This window comes from Lepisosteus platostomus, chromosome 4 (assembly GCF_059453375.1).
Source record: "Lepisosteus platostomus isolate fLepPlt1 chromosome 4, fLepPlt1.hap1, whole genome shotgun sequence".
Taxonomy (NCBI): domain Eukaryota; kingdom Metazoa; phylum Chordata; class Actinopteri; order Semionotiformes; family Lepisosteidae; genus Lepisosteus; species Lepisosteus platostomus.
In genome coordinates this window covers 21,227,407-21,253,022 of record NC_142614.1, presented here as the reverse complement: position 1 = coordinate 21,253,022, position 25,616 = coordinate 21,227,407, and the positions used below count along the sequence as shown (strand labels likewise).

Here is a 25,616-nt window from a genome sequence, read left to right as displayed (position 1 = left end):
TATTTGGACTACTGAATTATATCACTGACAGCGATAAACATGAGAGTAACTGAATGATGCATGATTACTTAACCATCTCAGTAGTGAACAAGTTGAATGGACATAGGGGAAAAGGTGATTTAACCTGTTGAATGTTAAACTTGGTGAAAATCAAAACAACACAGAAAGGAATCAATATGCTTCACATATCAAATGAACAATGGACTGTATCACCCCTATTCTGGACAGATTTATTTTAATAAACCCAAAACTAAGGTTAACTTTCCTCTAAAATAGATCTCCACAAAAATCTTATTCACACTATTTCCTTGCCTTTAAAGAAGGATTTACTTGGTGGTATTTCCAGTTTTTATCTGTGGACTAATAATTGTACATAAAGGTATTATCATTCCCATCAGTAACAATTTCTCCAAATGACCGCAGCAAGGACAATTAACCACAGCATCAACATTAACATCGACCCAACCTATAGCTGAAAAATACTTCTTGCAGTGAAAACACAATGAAATATCTAAATGTAAATGTTTAGTCTCGCAGCAATATTACCTTGATCCCAATACGAACCCTATTGTGGTAGAGATTTTGATTTCAATATTTCCAGATTTGCTTTAGCTATTGTCTTAAATTAGTTCTCACTTGAAAACACAAAATCAAAACAACATCAATGTTTTATTATAATACCATGCTTATCCTAATAAAAAATCCTAATTTGGACAGATTTCTATTTGAATAAGACCACCATTAGAGTTAGTGTGAGCTTTCCTCTCAAATTAAAAAGATTGGATTCACATCATTTCATAACCTTTAAAGAAGCTTTTAATACTTAGTTAGTGCTGTTTTATTTTTTTATTGTTGACCAATATTGAACATAGTTATAGTAGTATTACTCCCATAAGTAGCAACTCCTCCAAATGAACTCAAAAGTATCAATTTGAACTTTAACCCATCTACAGCAGAAGTGACAACTTATCTGCACAGTACTACGCTGGTCAAGTGCTGGGAAATCACTGCTGCCCTTCCTGCTGTTTCATCCTGACATGACAAACTACAGATGAAAAATACTTAATTATCACTTGGAAAACATGACCACAACGCCAAACAAAATCAATGTTTCATAGTAAGATGACTCTGATCCTAATTGCAGCAGGAAAACATGCTTGTGTAACAACAGCCTTCTTGCAAGATGAGAAGCTGATAGTTTAACAGTGAGTGCCACTATCGCCACACCTAAACCCCATTGAAGATGTGTGGGATGAGCTAGGATAACGTGCAACATCTAGGGCTCAGGTATGAGTGACCAACCACATGCTTGTCCAGTCTCTACAAGAGGAATGGGACAGAATGCCAGAAGACTGCATCTGCAAACTATTGCAATTTTAAAAGTGATAAGCTTCATTTGATGCTCAGTATAGTTCCAAGAGGAATGAAAGCAACCAATTAAATTAAGTCAACTAATTAAAGTAATACAGGACTTGGAGAGGGAAAAACACTTCCTTGGAAGAACAGACAGTAACTGCGTATGGAGAACATTACACAAACTCCAGAGAGCATTTTACTCCATTTCTAGTTCATCTAGAGTCACATGAGCTGAAAGCTGACAATACAACATGAGCCCCTAGCAGATTCAGAGACAACTAGAGAGACAACTGAATCGACACATCAGGTCCTTGCATCTAGAAAAGAATTCTGCACACAGCCAGCCAAAGAATCTGAGAATTTTTTAATATTTAAAAAAATATAGTAGGTTTTGCTGCAAAGAAGCATGACGACTGTTTAGGGGTTATTTTATTTACTTGGATATAATGGCATAACTAAGAATAGAGAAGATAAATAGATTTGGCAGACTAAAGAGAAGCAGAGATAAAGTGTTAAGCTGTTGATGTGCAACTGATGTGTATGGTAAACGTTTAACCCAAAAGGGTTCAATTCACGTTTACGTGCTTTAAGCAGTTTCATGTTTTTGTTGCAATTATTTTTGCAGGGCCTCTGGTCTTTTCTGCGGGCATCACTGCTGTGACTGTCACTGCATATGCTCGCTGGCTGTGCAGTCGTATCTGCTCATGTCCTTGAGAAAAAAAGAAACACAAATCGCACAATTGTGAAATAATCAAACAGCCATTAAGAGACGTATAAAAAGGGAAACAAGCAAAAAAAAAGTTAATCTATATTCAAGTTGCTTTAGCGCAATAAAATGCATACTCTATTATCTGCACAAATGTGAGCAAACATTTAGTCTTGCTTGTTTACTAGCCGCTGCTTAATTCAACACAGAGAGCAGTGTAAGAACAGAGAAACTGAGATAAAAAGCACCAGCTCTGCTGTTTACGTGCTTTCTGACACCACAGTACTGGCCGCGACAGATTCAAGTGCGAGTCTGTGAGGGGGTGCGAATGCAGAGCCTGGTGCCAGACAGGGAGGAAGTGCAGAGCACCACTGGGGAAAACTGACAACGTGACACAACAGTGAGAAACAAGCGCCGCACTCACTTCCTAATAGACACCGACAGCACTTTGCAGGGAGCTGTGAAACTTCAGCGGTGTAGACAGACAGGCTAACCGCAGACAGGAGGTCACAGATGGGGTGAGCAAGAGAGAGTAAAAAAAAAAGTCTAAACATAACTGCTGTGTTTGCTTGTGTGATTTCTCATTTCTATGGCGATAAGCGTTAGAGTGTGAAAGACAAACCACAAGACACTTCTAGCCGACTCATCTTCAGAGGTTCACTATTTTACAAAATTAGCCATTGCGCCTATAATTAAGTGATTTTTAAAATAATACAAAAATGACTTTTTATTGGTTTATTTTACACCACTTAAAATCAACAAAAATTATTAAAGCATGCCTTGTTTTTTTCCCCCAATCAGAAACACTGCACAAAAACACTAGTGGATCAGTACTTGGAGTATTTGGAGACCATAATTCACAGAAATCACACAAGTTACCTTGCAGCATAATGTCTATGGCTTGTCTGCCAAAGTTAAACAGCTTGTTAAAGTACTGCCATATCTGTTGAAATTTACACATACATGTGAAAAAATAGACTTTCAAATAAAACAAATTGGTCTTTCATGGTTCATGGCTTCATATCCAGTAAATTTGAAAATAAATTACCAAAATTCTTTATGAAGTAAATATCACCACAATATTGTCTAATCCTTCCTGGAATTAGCTAGTTTTATTGTTCCAAAGTACTTTTCTCTGTCAAATCTATACTAGATGTTTTCCATTAAATGCTCTGATATTTGAAAAACCTTTAAATAAACCATAACAGTTTAATGTTTTAATTTCACTTTGGTTAAAATGTGCCGTTTATCACCATTGTTAATAATGACCAGTCCTTTAAACAACAAATACTAATTTTAACCAATTAATAAAGAGCAAATATCATCAACTGATAAGGAGACATAAATAAAGCCTAACAGCTGAAACCGGAGTAGCTACTGTCTGTTTCAGATTACCATTAGCTTGAACTCTTAGTTTGATCAAGAGGCTGATCTGTGTTCTAAAATGGCACTACAGTAGCTACGAAAACCTGTTTATGACAAGATTACACAAAATCACAATCATTAAATCATGTACTGTTTTTTTAGAAAAAGGATTTATTTTTTACGCATTTAAAACTCCATATGTTGCTACCTTTAGTGAAATTATAATGCTCTACTGGCATGAGAAGATGGAAACTATCAGCCAAAACAGCAACAGTATTTGTTAACCCTTAAGTTTTTACATACAGTAGCACTGAGTAGCACAAGAATGACCTACACCTAAATAAAACACAAAATGAGCATTACATGAGTACACCTGCTGTGATATACAGAGAGCTCATATTAACATGAACACTTAACTGTAACTGAAAGCTTTACCTCTGAAACAGGTGAACAAAGTTACCATGCTGTCTACAGATGGTTTGAGGCAAGAGGTCAATAACAGAAAACATAAGATTTACTGTTTGTAAAGCACTGTAAAATCACATGGTTGAAGATTCAACCTCTTCAAAGGAAAACCCTTACCATCATACAGATATTACTAGAGTCCTAATATTAAAATGACCATAATCCCACCCAGCCGATCCTTGTATTATTTTGCTATTTAAGTAAAGCTGTAAATTAGAGAGTGAAACCTATTGCCAGGGCAACCAACTCAAGTCTTTCCTTAGTTACGTACTGTTGACTTCTCCCTTTTTGTGTTTTTTTTTTTTTGTCTCTACAGTGAAACATACTTCATAAGAAACAAAATGAAATATAGATTTCACATGAATCACCAATTTTTCATATATTTGTTTCTTTCAGGGAAGAGTTCTTAGGTAAGTAACTTTCCAAAATATGTTACACCCACAAAAGACCCCACACTAAAGTGCAAAAATGAAAGTGGGCACACAGGCATTTTTTGGTATTATGTGCATTTTCTATCAGAAACAAAATATACAGAACTCCAAACACACAAAAAGCAAGATGGAATAGGTACTGTAAGAACACCCTTCTTTCATAGTTTGAACTTGGAATGTATATTGACCTCACTTCTTGTATTTCTAAAAAAGGAAATACATAAAAGATAGTGCAGCTGTGTTTTTTAATAGAATAAAGTTAATTTTCTGAGGGTTAATTACTTAGTGCTATTCAAGGTTAATATACTAGTGTTTGGATATTATTTTTGTTCTGTGTTCTAAGAGAGAGGTTATTTTAATGTTCAATTATCTCATGTACTACGCAAACATCCTTCACTCTTTTCAAGGAAACAAATGCCCTAATTAATTTCCAAATTACTTCCTTATTCTTTGGTACACTTTTCTTGAACCTATCACTGACAGGAACAGAGGAAACTGAACTGTACAGCAATCAGGTGTAGTGAGGTACTCTTAAATAAAATCATTTCTACTCAAATCATAGAAGAGGTGGACACATACAGTATTTGGTGACAGCTTCAGCTACTGTATATCAATGTGCTCATAAGCTCTTCAAAAGACTAACGAGAAAAGCTATTATAAGCTGGATGGATCAGACTTATTGTACAGTACATATCACACCACCTACAGGTAGCTACCATTAACAAACAATTATAAAAATATCACATTCCTCTTACACTCTAGGAATACAAGCTTTAGCATTTTTTTTATTTCTTTGTACACAATGTAATTGTGCTTCTTTAACGTGTGCAAGCTATCAACACGAGATAATTTCTTTTTCAGGCATTATGCTGAAGCCACCTACGAAGAAGGCCTTGGTCTAAGGAAGGGGTTCCCTAGGTTTTGCAATACTCACTTCACCTACAATGGTGGAACAGCAACCCTCAGAAAATAAGAAAAAGTATATTAACTTTTTTAGATGTATAATCATACTAATACCACAATAGTTTAACTATCCGGGCACATACAGGCTCCTTCACCCACAAATATCTAAATAAATTGAAATGTCTGATTAGAAAATATTTCCTGATTACAGGGAAACAATACAACTGTGTGCAAATACATTTTATGTATCCCATAGTTAATTTTAGTAAGCGTCTAACTATTGTCTTGTCTGCTTATTTGGATTTGAGCGTTATAGGTGTTGTTGTTTTTTGGAACTAACATTTGCCATTAGATCATATAATGGTTTCCTGCTTACAATAAACCAGATATGGAATGATGATATATGATCAACAAACAGGAGAAGAATTTCTAAGATAGATTTCATGGAGAAATGCAAGCCTCAATCTCATATATCTAATTCTATGACATTTTTATTGACATTTTATATTATCTATTTTTTAGGGAAGTAACTTTCCAAAATATGTAACACTGTATGTAAACATGCCAGAAATACAACAACAATAATAACAACAATTAATATATTTATACCTGTTGAGGTTCATTCTTTAAGGAAATAATTCACAAGTGATTTTCATATGTTGATTTGATATATAGATTTCTATGACTACTACAAATGTCATAGAATTAGATATGTGAGATTGAGGCTTGCATTTCTTCATGAAATCTATCATAGAAATTCTTCTGCTGTTTGTTGATCATATATCATCATTCCATATCTAGTTTATTGTAAGCAGCAAACCATTATATGATCTAATGCCAGCAGCCATATCACCCTGCAACTCACAACTGGCAACCCACTGAAGCTAAGAAGTGTGAGCCTGGTCAGTACCTGGATGAGACACCTCCTGGGAAAAACTTAGGTTGCTGCTGGAAGAGGTGTTAGTGGGGCCAGCAGGGGGCGCTCACCCTGTGGTCCATGTGGGTCCTAATGCCCCAGTATAGTGACGGGGACACTATACTGTAAACAGGCGCCGTCCTTCGGATGAGACGTAAAACTGAGGTCCTGACTCTCTGTGGTCATTAAAAATCCCAGGGCGTTTCTCGAAAAGAGTAGGGGTGCAACCCTGGCGTCCTGGCCAAATTTCCCATTGGCCCTTACCAATCATGGCCCCCTAATAATCCCCATCTATGAATTGGCTTCATTACTCTGCTCTCCTCCCCACTAATAGCTGATGTGTGGCGAGCGTTCTGGCACACTATGGCTGCTGTCGCATCATCCAGGTGGATGCTGCACATCGGTGGTGGTGGAGGGGATCCCCCTTACCTGTAAAGCGCTTTGTGTGGAGTGTCCAGAAAAGCACTATATAAGTGTAAGCAATTATTATTATTATTATTATTATTATTATTATTATTATTATTATTAGCAACAGATGAATAAACACATAAAAATAATGCATATGACGTACTGTTTAAAAACCATCAATGCACGGCAACAAAAGTCATTCATAGTTGATGAGGCAAAGTCTAAATTAAAGTAACCCAATGGAATGAATGTTCAATTTCTACTCATTACATGACTTAACAGATAAAAGATTATTGATGTCTTGAAGCTAGCAGCACGACTCAAACGACTGGTTACAAAAACATGTCATAAAATGGCACAGCCCCAATTACAGGGTGGTCACTACACTGGCCTTTTAAATTTAAGGAGCCTTTGCTAGGATATTTTTACTCCCTGCACTAAACAAATGAAATAAGTATGTTGATGTGATATATAGATTTCAAAGACTACTACAAAATGCCTTTTTTTTAGTTTGGTAAAAGTTAAATCACAAAGAGGTAGAAATTGACTCGGCTCCTAAGCAAATGATGTTCTTTGGTAGTTTGTTTTTAGGACTTTATGCAGAAAAGTATTTTGTGCGGTCTCCAAAAAAAACAACCTTATAATCTTCTTTAACAAAGTAAACTCACATGCCTAGTGGATCACCAGAGTGTGCCATTTTATTCAGTGTCTGGGCTTGTCTGTTAAATGACAAGTTCATTTAAGACAGTTACTCATTAAGGCCCCTATTCAATATGGCAAATCAATTTCTCAGATGTTTAGTTCTAATGAAGTACTATTATGTCAGGTAAGTCATTCTGGGTGGTGTTTGAAGGATCATTGTCAACATGAGCTTATATTTCAATATTTGTAAAAAGTAAACTTAACATTAGGCTTAAGATGGTATAAAATGCTGTATGAGAATGCCACTAAATGTCTATGCCTCTATATTTATATAACCATAATTAACTTCTTGGTTTTGTAGACACATCCTTCTCCTGAAAGCACATAACTTAAAAAAAAAAACACTAAGCTTTAAATTCGGTTCATCAGCCCTTAAACAAAACAATCTTTTATCTTCTTCTCTGCGTACACTTGCTGACAAGAAAAGGAAAAAAACAAGAAAATGTCATACGCAGGTAGTTTGACATTTAGTTAAGCACGCAAGCCAAACCTGATTGAGACCTCTGAGATTACGATGATCATATAGGTTGATGATGTCAACCAAGCCTTTCTTCTTGTGGGTACGCTTCCAGTAAAATTACATTCAAATCCATATCACTCGCAAACAAAAAGCCATCAGCAAATAATCAAATACTCAGGAGATTCCCAATGGCTTTCTGGGTCAGCAGACAGATTAGTTGCAGGGTCAGACACCATGTTCTTGCCTCCTGCTTTTTTAGATACTGACTGCCACACCGTTTTCTTGCAACTGAGAGACATTTTCCCTACAAGCTCTATTAGGAAAAGGAGTAATTGACGTCAGCTAAGAATGAAAGACAAACTAGCAAACATTGCTGTAACCAGCAAACTGGACAAACCGTGTTGGAAGTTTCAATGTTGTATGAACAAGACTATGCCAGTGAACGCAAAGGTAGGATGAAAGGCAGAAGTGCTCTGAAAAGATTGGTACCAGTACAGATATGAATGAGGTTCAAGACTTTAACTTCCTTTTCACCATCTAACCCAAGACAAAAAGAGCATCTCTAGAATTAGCAACTCCTTTAAAAATCTTGTTTTTAAACAAAGTGTTAAATGATTTTTGAGCCTAAAGATCCTATCAAAAGTTTAGTGGTCAAGTAAGCATAACAAGTCAACAAGATTATCCATGTGACAAATATGATGTGAATTGTGGACAAAAGACACGAATTCAATTTTTTTAACATTCCATTACAAGTTAAATGTATTATACAGACAGGGTGTAAGGGCTACATGTGACCCATCCGAGGATGTTTCCTAGCAAAACTACCCATACAATTTCACCTTGTAGAAACTGAAGAAAGACTGTTCACATTACAGATTCCCTTGCAATGTGCAATCCTTCCACAGTCTGACCCAATGATCTCCAGTATTGAGGATTTACCATACACTTGGATTATCTAATGAAAAACAAAGAATCCAAAATATATACAGTGTATTTAGATTTTAAACCATGTGTGTGCTTGAGCAGCACTACACAACTCAAATGGAGAGATGTAATAATCTTCTGACTTTAAATGAGCATTCACTGTCAGAACAAGGCAGAATCACTTCAATCACTTATTTGAATCATTTATTTCTAATGTACATACTAGGATTATCATTCCAACACTATTAATAAACAAATAAAAACCTTAAAATTAACATTTTCTACTTCCCAGGGAACAGACAAGAAAACCATGAGAGTCCTACATACTGTACTGCACTACCCAAGCACATCTTCCTGACAGATCACTATCACTAAAGTGTAATCAAAGCAGCAAATTGTGAAAGCATTTGTGTGACGTTTTTAAAAAAGTACCAAAATGTTTGTACTGTGTGTTGAAGTCACAACTTCAAAACCTTGATGACGAATGGTTCAATGCAGGATTGAACAGAAGAACTGGAGTAAAATAGAGGACATATGACACTATTTTTCTATTAAATCATTTTCTAGTAACACAACCCCAGTTGTTCTTCTGACTTATATGTCATGATGTGAAATGTCTTGACAGTAGCAAAAGCAGTTTTTGATTACCTATGTCAACCACATGAGGTGACACATTTAATCCAATAAAACTATTACTACAGTCAGGTCTCTTATGGTCCAAAAAATACTTCAGGCCTCTTCAGGTCCTTGGGCATTCCTTATTCGCAGTATTCATATGTGTGAGTTTAAAACTGTGTCCTCTGTTTATCCAATTAACCATCCACCCCATCAGTCCTTTCTCAGTTTATCCAGTTCATCATCCACCATCATCAATCCTTCTCTAGCACTGCTAACAGGCACTTGGATCTGCCTCATGTTGCAATGAGACCTGCTGTTCTGGCCTTGTGTTGCCATGACACCTTTAATCCTGTCCTAGAACTGGCCCTGGCTGCAGCCCTACAGTTTCATTCACTACAGAATTGCAGCAGTGACATCATGCTAAGGCAGATCTTGTTTACAGTTTGCTGAAGACAGTTCATGCTTAAATACAGTAGCTCAGAATATAATTTTTAAGATTAAACAGTGGGGTATGTGATTATGCCTCCAAAACAAAATTAATCCTCAGTTCTGCTTTAAACCAACAGTATAACACCATGAGTTTTTTTTTGTTTAGGGTTTGTTGTGTAGGGAAAAAAAATAATAGTGAAATGTCCTACTTTGTTGCAAATGTGAGGCAAGTATAAATATAGCCCTTTAGCTCCATGTCCATAATCACAAAGATGACTATGTCGGAGACCAAGAAACACAGACCCTGCTGCATCATTCCCGTGATGCTCTAAGGCACCTGTGGGCAAACTATGGCCCGCCAGCCAGTTTTAACCGGCCCATAAATTACTCAATGTGTGCCATATTCATTAGTAACTTTGTTTGGTGCTGTTTATTCTTACATTTTATTATTTGTGCCATTAGATGGTGCATGAACGCTTTACCATAGTAATTCTAAACTGTGTATCGCACTACCTTGGGGAGGCGCCATTATCGGTCAGGGGCATCTCAGGTATCCTCAGTCAAAGAAAATTTTATTACGAGCAAAACCCGCTGTTCGTGCACACAGAATGTACGAGTCGCGCGCTACCTAGCTGGATTGTGTCACATGACACTGGCCATGAGTGTCGGCCGTATGTAAGCAGTGTACCAGTGAACTGCGGCTTCGGTGTTTCATGTTTCTATGAGTGGTCATTTTGTGAGTTTTTTGTTACACGATCGCAATTGAGAGGTTTTTAAATATGAATACAAAACGTGACACGGAGCCTAGTTCTAAAGAGAAACGGAAATGCAAATACAGAACGTATGACGACAGTTTCTTGAATTTCGGTTTCACGTGCACAATTATGGACGCTGAAGAATGTCCTCAGTGTGTTGTCTGCCTTAAAGTGTTGGCTGCTGAGAGCATGCTCCCCAATAAATCGAAACGTCATTTAGGAACTGTTCAAAGTAGTTTGATAAGTAAGCCCCGTGAGTATTTTTCGCGCAAGTTAAATGAATGAACAGAAAGCTGCTTTTTCTAACCAAACTACAGTCTCCAGCAAAGTTCTTCTTTCATCATACAAAGTTGCGTACCGAGTAGCACAATGCAAAAAAAACTGATACTATTGGAGTACCAAGGAATAAACAACAGAGCTCTATTAATTCTGCTTCCCTTTGCAATTTCCTGCCTTTATGAAGCTGGGTTTTCAGCACTTGCGGTTATCAAATCCAAGTTCAGATCAGATCAGAGTCAATGTTGAGAAGGAGATGCACTTTGCCATTTCAAGAATACTACCCAGTATTTTTGGTGAATTATGTTAACATTAGTAAACAAGCCCACTTACCCATTAAGAGGCACAAACAAAAAGACATTGTATTTCTCCCCCTTTTAAAAAAATGTTGAATATTTACTTTTTCTAAGTCATTTTATTTGCATTTTACAAGGATGTTGACTTTATTTTTTTTCAAATTGTCTTCACATTTAAATAATTTCAATAAAATGTGTTGTCAGGTATTTTTAAAATTTTGATCAAGTATTTTTGGTTTTGAAAATAATTAAAAAGAATAAAAATTGGATCAACTTTGTTTTTATTTTGACCCATCATTTCCTTTTCAAATTTATAATCTTTTGTAAAATATCACACTGCCATAGAACTTATAAAAAAAATTTGGGAACCCCTGCTTTACCAATTTGATTCACCAGTTAGAGTGGGTCCATCAAACTGTGAGGGAACCTGCGCCAAAATGAGCTGAGTGAAGAAGCAGAAAGTTGACAGTGAATGCAGAGTGTTCAACAAAGAAGGGACTGCAAAATACTTTTTCACAGAGGTTGGAACAAAGGCTATATGTTAAATTATTAAGGAAAGTGTCGCAGTGTTCAAAGAATACAACCTCAGTTGGCGTTTTTCTACCAAACATGCTAACTATGCTAGCAATCTGTCATGCGAGGAGCGGGCTAATAGAGCTTCCAAACTAGCCTCTAGTTTACAGGCTCAGCAAAATGGATTTTCCCGCCCTTCCACTATCCAGTAGAGGCCAGCAAAAAGGCAAGCTACCTGCCTTCATATAAAATTGCTAAACAAAGCAAGCTGTTTTCCAAAGGGGAGCTTTTGAAGGAGTGTATGAACCGTAGATATTTTTTGTCCAGAGAGCAAATTTGAGAAAATAAGTTTATCACGTAGAACAGTTACCCGTTGGGTCGAGGTAATCGGTGATCACTGGGTTGTGAGTCAAATGTCAAGTTTTATTCAATTTTTTTTTTAATATTTATTTATTTTTTTCTCTCAGGTTATTGTTAACCTTGAACTAATAAGCCTATGTTGGACTTTAAACTTATATAGGGCTATCTGTAACAGCAGCCTGAAGTGGCCCTCTAGACAGTTTCAAACGTTTATGTGGTCCTTGGTCCAAAAAAGGTCTCTTCCTTAAAAGCACTGGGCTTCCTCAACCTACCTGTAACATGTTGAGTAGGAGGCTCCTGAACTTTGTCCCCTGCACCATGAACAGGGCCATCTTATCACATAGCTTGGCAGCCGTGGAAGCAAAGCTGCGATCGCTCACAGCCTTTTGGTAGATGGTCCTGACAATTTCCGTGAGCATCTCCTCCGAGTTGGTGGAGTTCTGCGCCTCCTCCATGAAGGTGGTGAGCTGGGAGTCTACGTCGCTGCTGTTGTTGCGCATGCTGTTAAGGATCTCGATCAGCTTGTCCATGCGGCTCCTATGAGGGTTTGTGGTCTCCACAGGGATTTCGTCCTGCGAAAAGAGTTGAGCTCATTCAGCCTTTTTCCTCCCCACATGCTACACATTTTGGTCAGACAACCATAATTCCAAGAGCGATCTTAATATATGTTTCAGTGGTAGAGCAAGTTTCACAAAATTATTTATTGGCACACACAGCGGCCTAAGAGCAATTAATCATGAGACTGAAGACATCTTATTTGCAACTCAAAAGATAATGTAGAAAAGAAACTACATACAAAATTCCAAGATAAATTACCCTGCTCTGAGGAAGGCAACTCACGATGCCTTTAGGTCTTAATCCCAAAGCAGTCTGCATGTTTGCAGTTCACATGATGAAGTACCTTTTTATGATTGCCACCTCATTCATCCCTGAATTCATAAACGACTTTATAGTAATGTTCCACAGCAGCAAGACTCTTTAATAATCCTGTGCAAATTGAATTAAACCTGCTGAACTGATAACAAGTAGAGCAGATACATTTCTCATCCAAGTGCAACATAAAACATGCAAAATGCAAAGGGCAGCAGTTCTCAGCCTGTGCCGAGTCAAGCCACTCTGCCCGGCATGGCTTCGTTATTATTTATTCCTTTTCATTTACAGGTAGCACAACCTGAATGGTGAAAAAAAAACAAACTTAATCACTGTCATTGGATTTTGTCTCTAGTGAAGCCAAAGGGAAATTATAAGGGTGTGTTATAATTGTTCCAGACTGTGGCAACAATTTCATGAAACCACATTGCTGGTTTGTCTTGATTTTCTGCATGCATTATGGTCTATTTGTTTTAATCTATAAAAGATAAAGCAGCATTAGGGGAAATCGGCAACCTAGAATAATGTAACCTGGATGTTTCTTTCAGCATGGACTGTGGGAAAGCTGAAATAGCTGTGGTCTTTGATGTTTCTTTCTATATGATGTAAAGCTCTGAATTCTTCAAACCGCCCTAATCTAGGCAAAAGGTTGAGGCAGTTGGCTGTGCATAAAGGGAAAGGGATCACCTTCTCTTTTAGCCTTCTCCTCAATCTCTCCTTGGAGGACTGAAGTAGATTGACTTTCGGTCTGTCTGGATGGCTGTCCTTGCGCCTTCCCTCTGACTGCTGGGGCTGACTGGGACCCTCAGTGTGACCACTGTCAAACTCTGGTTCTGGCTTGGAGAGGACGGGCTCCTCAGGTTTCGTGCTCTCAGTCTCTTTGGTGTTTCTGATGCTGCTCGAGGGCATCTCCTTGTCACCAGCTACCCCAAGTCCCACTGCGTGCTTCTGGTTGTGGTGCCAGCGGCGGTTCTGGCTGTAGCCGTGGTGACCGGGGCCCTGCCTCCCTGAGGAGTGAGAGCCTGGCCCCTGATACTGGCGGGTGTGTTTCGTGTTGCTCTGAGGGTGCTCTGCAATCTGCTGCTGCTGTTGCGGGACTTGTTGCTGATGCTGCTGCGATGGCGCCTGTTGTTGCTGTTGCGGCTGCGGCTGAGGATTCTGGGATTTGCCCCCTCCTGGTGGCCTCTGCTGTCTCCTGGAATGAGAAGAAGTTCAATTGACCAAAAGCTACACCACAATGAACGAGCACCTTAAACATAATTCTCATATAACTCATGTATCATGTCATGTCATTTGCCAAATCACTTTTTACCATACGGTGTCGCGAGAAGCCGGAGCCTACCCGGCAAGCAACGAACACAAGGCAGGATACACCCTTGATGTGGCGGGGCGTCAGTCCATCACAGGGCAAGTGCAAGCCAATCATACATGGGGACAATTTGGAGGCTACGGTAAAGGCCGATGGGGGAAATTTGGCCCTGACACCGGGATAACTCCCTACTCTTATCGAGAGATGCCTGGGGATCTTTAATGACCACTGAGAGTCAGGACCTTGGTCTAACGTCTCATCTGAAAGATGGCGCCATCTACAGTATAGTGTCCCAGCCACTATACCCACTGGTCCCACTAACACCAACTCCAGCAGCAACCATAGCTTCCCAGGAGATCTCCCATCCAGGTACTGACCAGGCTCAACCCTGCTTAGCTTCAGTGGATCATATAACTCACCTACTAGATAAATGAACTAGAAGAAACCAATGTCTGAGCAGTCTGCTCACAAAAAAAAATTACATAATGTAAAGGCCCCCTGTTCTGTTCACATTTTCTTAATACATCAAGATCTGATACCAAACTCACAATATGTGAAAAAAAAAGATTGCAACAGCTTTCTTATTAAAAGCTTCATCCTAAATTCACAACCAGGCCATACAAAGCAACTGAATAATCACCTTATGCTGTCTGGACTTTTTTCCAGTGGAAACAAAGTTAAAGGTGCAGGTGGTAAGAGGGTAATTCTAATATAATAAAAAGATGTGTAACATTCCTTAGCCGTGTTGCGAAAAGCCATCTGAATTTCAAACAGTTAATGAGCAGAACTACACAACTGATTACGTTAAATTAAATTTAAAAATTAAAATAAAAACGACATTATATAAATATATAAATACATTTTAGCTCTGTTTTATTCTCCAGTTGATTTTTGTTACTTGTATGAAGCAAACTGAGATGTTGCATTTTTATAGCAATGCCAAGAAGGAAAACAAATGCCAAATATTCCTTGTTTTCATTTAACAGCTCTTCACTAACTTCAGAATTCTACGACCAGAAGGAAACTAGAAAACCAAATGTTTCTACTTTCATGATGCAAATTTTAAAGAATTTCAAGAATTTCAAATGTTCCTTTTCTTAATTAGTTCAATATTTGTATAACCACTGCATCTTCTCAGGACAACTGCTTGCCTTGAGCACAATTTATAACACTACAAAGATATCGCCAAGATGTCTCCAAGTTTGTTAGACATTTATGTACAGAACCAGATTCTCAAGAACAGCTCTCACTCCACTTTCTCAACACATTTCATAGTGACCCTGTGTTTTTCTGAGAAAATACATCCATTTTATAGGGTGCCTTTTAATGGTAACAGTCCTCTCAAAATGCTTTACAAATTCCTGTTTTTAAAAGTAAAGTTGAACAATACTACAGAAAAATAAACAACGTTTCATAATGCTTTTGACTACCTCTTTGAAGAAGATACTGTTCCAAGGTCAATTAAGAAATCCACAATAAATACAGTCAAAATGAAATCCTTTAGCAAACGCTACAAGGTCAACCTCAAAACATCCAATGGTTTGGTTTCACATTTTTATTTCCTTTTCTTAGATGCTTTCATCTTTTTCAGTTTGAGCTTTCATATTTGTTTTATATGATACTGACCGAAACGCAGTGGGAAACATAAAACATAGAATCAACCAACACTGTAGGAAGCACAGCTGTGAATGTGTTGTTTTCTTTTCGTGGAAACAGAAGGCAGAACCAGTGCAGGCACAACTGACAGGGTAAAGGGGACTGGAAGGAAGCAATTCCTCAAGGCTTCTTCCCATTCGAAGAATCCTGCCTGTCGGGAGTCAGACGTTGACCTCCTGACTCCACAGATAACGGAATTCACCTGGGCTTGATGGAGAGGCTGAGAAAATTAACACATCATTGGAAACGTCCAGGAATACCACAGTCAAAGGCCATTACTAATGTCGTTTTCACACTCTTTCACTCCGCAAGGCAGTATCTCACATATGGACTGCTTGAGGAATAATTGTTGCTTGTTGACTTGAGTGAAGTGAGCTCACTAAGAACTCAATGGGGAGTAAGAAATAACTTTTCTGTGCAGATGGAATGCACGGAAATTAATCAACCGCTGTTCCTACAAGAAGGTCCTATAATTAAGTGATAATTTGAAAATGCGTTCTCATACCATGCTTTTATCACTTACAGTGTTCAGTTCTTCACTTATGAACACTTATTTTTCAAAGAGTAGTCTTCACTGAACAGTAAATGTAGAAATTTTGACAGCAAACCACATCAAGAAAAAACCTGACATCAGTATCCATTTATTATGATATTTTCTGACATTCTATGGTTCTCTTGGCCTCTTCATGTGCATGTGTTCTGTAAACTGAAAGTCAATTTGTGGTTAATGGATGCCATAAATAAAACTTGGTATTTATGTTGAAAGATTGCGAGCAAAGGTCAGAAGCTACAAGATTTTTATCCATGTCCCAATGCTAGATATTTGTATGGACAAATGAAATGAAAAATATTAGAAAAAAAACATCTAAAGCAATTTAATTTGATAAAGTGCTTTCATCAGCTTTGGAAATCAGTGAAATTTAAAGACTTTAAGATTGCCTTACCTTTAAAAACAAACGTTGTTGCTTACAGGCTGAAATATTCATGTAGTTCCAGTTGTTGTATATTACAATGAACCCATTTCTGATAAAAAAAAATGTTCACTTCACTTCACAATGTTAACTTCAATGGAATGCATTTATTTACAAAGTGCTCTGAAGATGGTATTTACATAATACATACAGAAAACAGATACTTCTGGGTATCTGCAAGAAGCAAAACAGTTTGGACAGAATACAAAATATATTCTACAGGGGTCTGAAATGTTTGCAGGATCACCTTAAGTGATCCATGTGTCCCACCAGGTTTCAATACAATTGGGATTCGGGGATTGAGCCAAAAATGGCAGTTTAATAACACAGCTGAAGGTGTAAGTACAGGTGTGTGTAAGAACAGAAGAATTCTGTTATTCTACAATTTGCTTTTATGCTGGGATGCACTGAAATTGATTGATCACCCAGATCACCCAGAAAACTTTGGTATGAATAGCGATATATAAGAATAAAGCACTACTTTTCTACATACTTTCTTGAGGGAGATTACCTGGCTAAAGCCTAGTACTCTCGGTTTGTCATTTGCAACATTCCAAGTACTATACTGTAGAAAGTAAAACTACAGTTTTGCTTGTGTTCAATACTTGGGAAGATATTGATGACAGAGAGTTAAGGATTATTTATTGTGGAACTCTCATCTGATGAAACAACAACAAAACCAGAGATGATTTCCTCCCATAAAAACTCCAGAGGAATTTTTCCATTCTCTCCCAGGAAAGCACAACATTTATTCAGAAGGTATATTTATATTTCTGATTGACAAGCCCAAAATAAGATGTCCTAAAAGTCTGAACAAGGTATTCAACAACTTCATGCATGTTAACCCTTCCTGACCCTAACAATCAATCTCAGAGAACATCTTTCAGGCAGATGTTATATGAATGAGTTTACCTACCCACAGTCTTATGGTTTTTAACAAGGGATTTACAGAAAACTCAGCTGAAAGAGCTGTATAGAAAAATGTTAGCAAAACCAGAAAATTTGGTTAACTTAAGATAAGTACCACAGAACGTTAAACAAAAAAATGGCTATAAGCATGGTGCCAGATTCAGTGAGATCAATAAATACTGCTTCTAACAAGAAGGTTCAGAATACCTAACAAAGGATTTAAATAATCCCTTGATGACACTGTATGATCTGAAGAAACCTTTCTTAATGCCATTCAGTGGTAACCAGATTTAAATTAAAAGGCCTTCCGAATAATTCTTGCTTCACATATTTCCAGCTGGTCAAAGAGAAGCAAGGACAAAGGGATCTAGCAAATGTAATAATAAACATTATAAAGACACATTTCAAACAGATGTGATAACTGAATCTCAAACACTATTCATGTGCTGTTGTATTTAATCCAGGAAAGAAAAAATAACATTAATGTATAATGTATAATGTTAAAAGAGAAAGATGATTGTAGGCACTGACAACACAAAATAACATACTGCCAAATATAAAAATTGGAATGGGAATTCTGAGTATTATTAGTCTATAAAATCTATAAAATATGGCACTTAGAAAGTGGCTTATATGCACAGTCCTTAATATTAACTCTTCTCGTACTTTGGAGAATCAAGGTCATTATATAAATACCCAAAAGATTTAATATCATAGCCTTGTTGTCAGTCTGTCTCCTCCAGAGTGTTTTATAACATCTTTTAAAGCAATATAGTCATATCACTGCAGTGTCGTGTCATTTTGCATATAAAAAGGCAGCAGTAACCTTTAGTCATAGACCTCAACCACATTTTTATTCAAATAAAGCATTTTTTAATAATTCAAAAGAAGACTGTTCTTTTGCAAACTGCTCAGAACTGTAGGTATTGTAACAATAGTGTATTGGCTATGCGGTAGTCGATTAATTAAAAAGTTAACTTTTTAAATACCAACCTTGCACTGTGCAGAAGCTTCATTGTACTCAAAGGAGTATTTTACTCCATTTGAAGGATAGTAACTATTGTGTATCTGAAAAAAAAAAACCCATCTCGCCAGGAAGCAAGCCAAGATTTGTAAGTCAGTATGGTGTATAACAGCCATGATATTAATAATGCAACAGAAACAGAGTAATAAACTGTACAAAATGAGCTGTTACACTAATCAAACGCACATAATGTACTTGTACATTCATTTTGAGAAAGTTGGAGAACTGCAACCACAAGCATACAGTATGTCTCTCAAATAAAAATATATTGTATTTAACAGATTTGACAAATAGACTATGTGTCTTTAGAAAAAAAAAAGCAGGATATTTTCCTATTCTTTCCGCCCTGTCACAACAAGCTGCAGACAACAACTTTTTTTCAGCACGTTGTACTTTCTGTAATTTCAGGCACTCTGTAAGTTTAGGAAAAAAAAACAGGAGCCAAAGATGGAATATCACTGACTAAAATCTGGCCCCCAGCAAATACACTCTTTAACTGTACTAAGGAACAATTTGGTCTTGTTTTCCATCAAGCTTTAAGTGTAACGACAGGGTTTCAAACTGACTACATGACTCAGGCAGTCCTGTAGGCAGTGTGGGTTGGTGTTTTGCACTTGAATTGGGAAGGTTATGAGCTGAGATCCTAGGTGGGCACTGCTGTTGTACCCTTAAGCAAATGTATTTCACTCAGATTTCTCCTTACTTTAAAAGTTTCTGCTGTATAAATGAGCACTGCAAATTATCACCCATTTTCATCTTATTTACCTGGTTAAGGTTTATTGGTTTATTACAACTTTATCTCTGCTGAAATCCTCAGGTTTTTACAGTAGTTCCTTGTTTTAAATCCTCAACACCTTCTTGATCCTGCTTTCCTTGTCCCTTTTTTTATTTGAGAACTTACAGAAAAGCGGAGATGAAATGGCTACTTCCAGGTTTTAACTGTGCCCTAGTATATATTAATTCAGCACTATTGATTGACTGCTTTGCACACATTACTAGAGATGTCGAATGCATTTGAGATTCTGGAGATTGTTCATTCTGGGTTAGAGATCTTGTTAAGCTTATGGAACATAAGAAAGGTTATTAATGTGAAGTAGCCATTCATTATATCTAGCTCATTTGGTTGGGTGATTAAACTGAGGATCTTGTCTGTTTTATGGAGAAATCTAGGTTGTCAAACTGCTTGTGAAAAAAGAACAAGTTTTTCAATCCCACTTGTAACTCCTAATATTAAGAACAAGAAGTAGACCCTTGCAGAAAAAATACAGGCTTATGATAAGTATGCAAAAAACAGGAACATGGAATATGGAAGGATATTTAAAATTACTGAGTAGTCATATATTTTGATGGTTAAGTACACGTTATAAAAGAGGTTTTAGTGTTTGTTATGAATTATGCAAAACAGGTTTTCAAGGAAAAGCCCTGAAAGGCTTTGATTTACAGGTTTCTCATCAGAAAAACTGTTAGTGACTCATTTTTGGGGTTGTATAAGTAGGTTATTCATGACATTCACTACATATTAATGGTTGCAGGCCAATAAAGCCAATTTTTGTGAGAATGAAAACAGTATATCACAGTGATCGTATATTTTATCAGTTATTTTTATTAAATAATTTTAAAACAGCCAATTTAAATTTAAAACCCAATTTAAAACAGCCAAGTGTGTTAAAACTCCATTACAGAGGAACATATGAGAGGAATGAAGAAGTGCAAACAGGATCCTTATTGAGCCATTCATTTTTTGGCACACCAGAAATCCTGCAGCAATGTCCAGGAGGTTCAGCAGTGACTGCACGTTCCACTGACATCACCGTGAGTCCACCACTGGACAGTGATATGACCCAGGCTTTCAACTGCTGGATGTTAGAGCTCAACCAAGGCTTGAAACAAACACCTTTACCAGCTGAATCACCTGTTAGCCACTCCAGTGATGACATTTTTTTTAAAAAGGTTGCAAAGTTAACCATTATAATTAAGTCTATAACAATTATACTACCTTAAATAAATCGTAAGTAACTAACTCTACTGAACACAGGATTCCCACCACAGTGAATTACAAAACACCCAGCACACCAGGTTCAATGATAAAATATTTGTGTGTTAACCTAATGCTATGAACCAATCCTCTTGTAGAAAAGCTGGAATGTGTTGACAGTGTAAATACAGACCTTACTTAAAATAAGAACTGGTGCTATGGCCCTTTTCTGAATTATGCCCTGCTGCACACTTGTTAATGAGCACTTAAAAATAAAGTGCCACCCCAGAGAGTAAGAATCACAGCCTGGGGCACACATGCTGGGAATGCTCTGCCTGCCAGGCCAAAGAAAAGCAACAAGAGGCTCACTGTCTCTGCTCAGGCTGCAGGCCATAAAAACCCTGCAGCGTGGAGTAAGCTGGAGTCCAGCGTGCAACTGTAGGGATCATAACACTGCTATCCCTGGAGCATGAACATAACTGCTGAGTGACCTGGACAACTGATGAACTATGAGACCTTGTGTGTTTTTCCTCCTTTAAGCGGGCATGAGCAGCTAGGTCTTGCCATGCCTATGCTCAGAGAAACACCATCCTGTTTGGATCAGTGATTCCTGCAGGAGGCAGTCAACATAACCTTTTGCTGTCAATGTGCCAGCTGCATTTTAAAGAGACATCACAGGAACTCAACTATGAAAATTCAGCTGTCCAACACCATGTCTACTGACAGCACACTGGCCAAACACACAACGACATAACCACAGATGGTCTCCTGTGGCTCGCTGAGAGATCTTTGGAAGAGTTTGGTTCGTTGTTGATCACTCCCTCAGGAACAATGTGGAAATAAGTATTTGAGGAGTGCCAAGCAGAAAACCGAGATCAGGAATAAGCTGAGAAACAGATGAACATCTGCTCCACATGAAGAACAGAGCACATCAACAACAGAACTGAAAATGACTGCATTTTTCCTACATTACACAGTCCTATAATGAAATTGGATTGATTTGAAACTGGCCAGGATTTTATTGTTGAGAAAGCCATAAAATACGGTATTCACTACAATTCATGTAGCTTGGTTTTGTCAGTCTTGTCTTCTCACAACAGTTAAATAAGTAAATGAGCAAATACGTAACAATCAGACTATGGGCACTAAAATCTCAGGACTGTTTTCAGAAAGAGAACACTGTGTTCTGCATGAAAAAAATTGCCTTACAGTGCAACCATGCTTTTACCAATCATAAAGCACATAAATCCGTTACTGCACATGCATGACCATATTTATGTTTATGCCACTGTCTGCAGAGGTTGCACTGTGTCATGTATACAATATAACAACTAATAGGTTTATTCCATGCTGAAAAGAGAAGAAAACACAATGTTTCGGCCACGGAGCCTTCTTCAGGTGTGTTCTTTCTTCTCTTTTCAGCATGGAATAAACCTATAACTTGTTCCTTTTCAGCCTATGCATGTTGACACAGCTACCCACCTGAACTACATGTATACAATATACCACTTACCTTTAATTTCCTCTCCATAAAGGACATAGAAGAGCTCCTCTTTAATCTTGGTCAATCAAGATCTTAGTAAGAGTAGGAATGTTAATCTCTGTGTCCTGGCTAAACTCCACATTGGACTTCATGTCCTACAGTATAAGTTACCCTTGAATTCAAGTGACAAAGCAATTCCATACCTCACTTCTCTACCTGATCTAATGTGTAGTGGGCCAGCTGACACACAATGGCTGCCAAACATCTTCCAGGTGGGTGTTGTAGTTCAGTACTGGATGAAATGTGTCCTATCCTTAGGGATGAAAAGCGTTCAATAATTGTCTCACACCAAAAACTGATATTACATCTCAAAATCAATCATTTTGTAGAAGGTTGTTAACCCCATAAAAAATCAGTTGTAAAGTTGTACACAGTGCATTCTATTGTATGTTAGGAACTCATCACACAAAGAAAGAAACTTTGTCTTTTTGCATTTGTGAAGTTTGTTACTTGCCAGGCATAATGAAAGCCAATTCTTACAGCACAACCAAAGTGAATGTTTGCCCCTAGCATCATGCTAAACTGTAGAAGAACATCCAATGATTACTGATTATGTACCAAATCTGAGAGACTTACTTTAAGCATTTATTCACTGATTTGCTTTTTGTTTTCCTATTCGAGCAAACCCCTTGCTTGGTAGCCAGTAACTAGCACAGGCCATGCAAAATGAAGAGGAAAAGAAATATTTAAACAAAGAGAGGTTGAGGTTTGTATCATGGTAGGAAGCAAATGAGAAACTGTATTTCCATCTGAGAAATGATTGATGCTGGATCTTCAACTGACATGCCCCATGAAGATTTGCCCTTTGTTATTAGTATGAGATATGCTTTCTTTCAGCTTTACCAGGGTACCACATGAGATCTAAGAACAAGATAAAAAGCATTTCAGAAGGAATAACATCAGGCATAAGCAGCTTTGACTTAACCTGCTTAACTGGAGCTCAACCACCTGGCTGTAGGATGAAGATGTTAGGACCCCCATGCAGAGTGAAGAATCAAGCACAAGTTGCCAAGGTGGAGATGGGGCGGAGAAGGGATGCAGAAAGACAAATGCAGGTGAAAGAGAGGGGGGGTTTCTATGATATTGATAGCTTTCTGGGAAATGATGTTATGAAGGTTTAAGTGTTAAGAGTAGCCGAGGTGAAGGAAGTCTGGGTTCTGGTCAAACCCTCCCAAACTTTCTTTAAAAATATAAAACAAAAAGCATATATATTACGGCTCTCATGATCAAAATTATTGAACATTATTTCTTTAGCACAAATAATTATTTTTAACTTCTCTCATTAGTTCAGTCAGTAGTGACCATGCAGCCTTTTTTTGTATATCTTCTAGTACATTTCTGAATGCCAAGAGCTAGCCTTTAAAATAATTTTAAAATAAGAAAAAAAAAGATTTCTGTGGACAAGTGTACAGTCCCTCCATTGGGAACTGAAAAACGGTAATCTAATTTAATCTATTTATCCTTACAAATGGGTGAAGAAACCTTTCACACGCAGTCAATAACATAATATTCCAGACAATACTCTTTTTGTACAAAAGTTCAAATATTTTATTAGGACACAAATTCTAATAACTTCAGATCAGCAGATGTATGATATAGACGTGTCTTCTGATGAGCTCTTTGGGACCTGGAACACAGCTTTTACAGGGGCAGGACTTGGTGATCTCCTTTCCCAATTTCTGCTGAACTCTCCCCTGTCATAAAAAGTAGGAAGGTTGTGCTACAATGCTGCTGCCTTCCAATCCTGACTCAAAGGAAAGAACAGTATAACTCTCAATTGACTAGGTGGAGCAGACGGGCTTGAATGATCACTGACTAGTTTTTGCAGCGTTCTAAAGAACTCTGACAGGTGGAGTTCAGATTTGGAGGAGGAGTGACCAGCATGTGCATCTTAAAACACATCTTATTGCAACACTTTGTTACCCTCAATTTTTGAATCATTTAGTTAAATATGCAAATAAAGACTGACTGGAATGGCAGTAGTATGGCAGAGAATGTGGAGGTTTGCGCAATCATCTGAAGATGTATTACTGGACACTGTGCATCATGACCTGCATGTGGGACATTAAATCATGGAGCCTTTTTGGTTATTATTCACTTACTCACATCTTGAATTTTGACAGCCTATCTACTCAAGCCACTACCAGAACTTTACTTTCACTCAACCTAAGTGTTGCTCACCTAGTCATGGGTCCAAGTGTGCACCTCAACTTGCGGTATAGCAGTGGTATTGATTGTGGTCTCATATTAGCTGTGCTGATTGGTAAAATCCCAATCGTGCACTGCAGAAGTCAGTGTCACAGCTTCCACGAAATGCCCAGCCCCATGAGGGCTCCCAGTTGACTCCCAGGAGAAGAAATCGTGGTCGTTGAGTGATTTTCACAGTTAAGGTTCCCCTGAAACTTATGTTTCTTAGAGCGCTAAGCTCTCCACGTGAATGAAAGCCTTTTTCTCAATTTGGAGAGATTAGAAAACCACCTCCTTCAAAAATGCAGAAGTGGAAGACCCACACTGGTAAAAAGCCGCCTCACGACCAGGGTTGCCCAGTTTTTCCCACCACTAGGGTCAGACTAACCTCTCGCCTTTTGTTTTTCCACCGGCTGTCAGCACCACCGTTAACTTCTCCTGGTTGAGATGAACATGTCTAAAAGCAGGAGAGCATGAGGTACTGAGAGGAGGCTTGAGGGAGAACAACAAACGAAAAGGCAGAAGCAGGGAGCACGTACAAACAACGGTAGGAGATGCGGGGGGCAGCACACAAAATAAAACAGAACAACGTAAAATGGATAAACTGTAGTGTAGGAATGCATCAGTGGCTCAGAGTGGAACCAAATGATAACTTGCAGATCCCTTATTGATCAGGCTGACTCCCCTTTAATTTCCGATAACCTGACAACTTAAGTCTTTGAAGTAAAAAAAACAAACAGCTCTGATCCTCAAGATCCACTGAGACTTCCATCAAAGAAAGGATTTCAAAGTCCGATTTGTGCGCAGGGATCAACAGAAAGCATCAAGACTCAGATCAGGAAGTGAAGCCACGTTTTCTGTCATGGATACCAGGAACAGGAAGCTAACGCCTCATGAACATCCAGTGCTTTGCAAAAGTTTATGAAAGCAATCACAGCAGCATTTCCACTGTGCGGCTTCTTCCAATGAAAACTCCCTTATTTCCACAACTTACCCCTATTTTTCCTTGAAAAAGTGAACATGGTTCCCTAAATTCTCACATTTTATTTTAACAGAGATTAATAAAGACTGTATTAATCCAAAAGGGAATGAACACTGTTTCTCAGGGAGTAAAAAATACACAGGCAACAAACACCTTTATTAAGTGTGAAATGTTTTAGATTAAAACAACAATAAACATATGCTTATACAGTAGGTGGTATAAAAAGGACTGGCATAGCCAAGCTCTTGTACAACCTGTACAGTGATCAAACCCATGACCTTAGCATTATTAACACTGCTCTGTAACC

General features: G+C 37.9%; 1 protein-coding gene across 3 annotated transcripts in view; it reads right to left on the bottom strand.

Annotated features, from left to right (window-relative positions):
- ctif (CBP80/20-dependent translation initiation factor) overlaps positions 1-25,616 on the bottom strand; it is a 140,725-nt gene that overhangs the window by 35,905 nt on the left and 79,204 nt on the right. For 2 of the 3 annotated variants that reach the window (XM_088628981.1, XM_088628983.1), the window contains 3 exons: positions 24,716-24,784; positions 13,441-13,948; positions 12,156-12,455 (listed from right to left, as the gene is read on the bottom strand). In XM_088628981.1, the coding sequence (XP_088485107.1) occupies positions 12,156-12,455; positions 13,441-13,948; positions 24,716-24,784 (877 nt within the window). The remainder of the gene's footprint in view (positions 1-12,155; positions 12,456-13,440; positions 13,949-24,715; positions 24,785-25,616) is intronic. The other variant, XM_088628982.1, reaches the window with a different exon arrangement.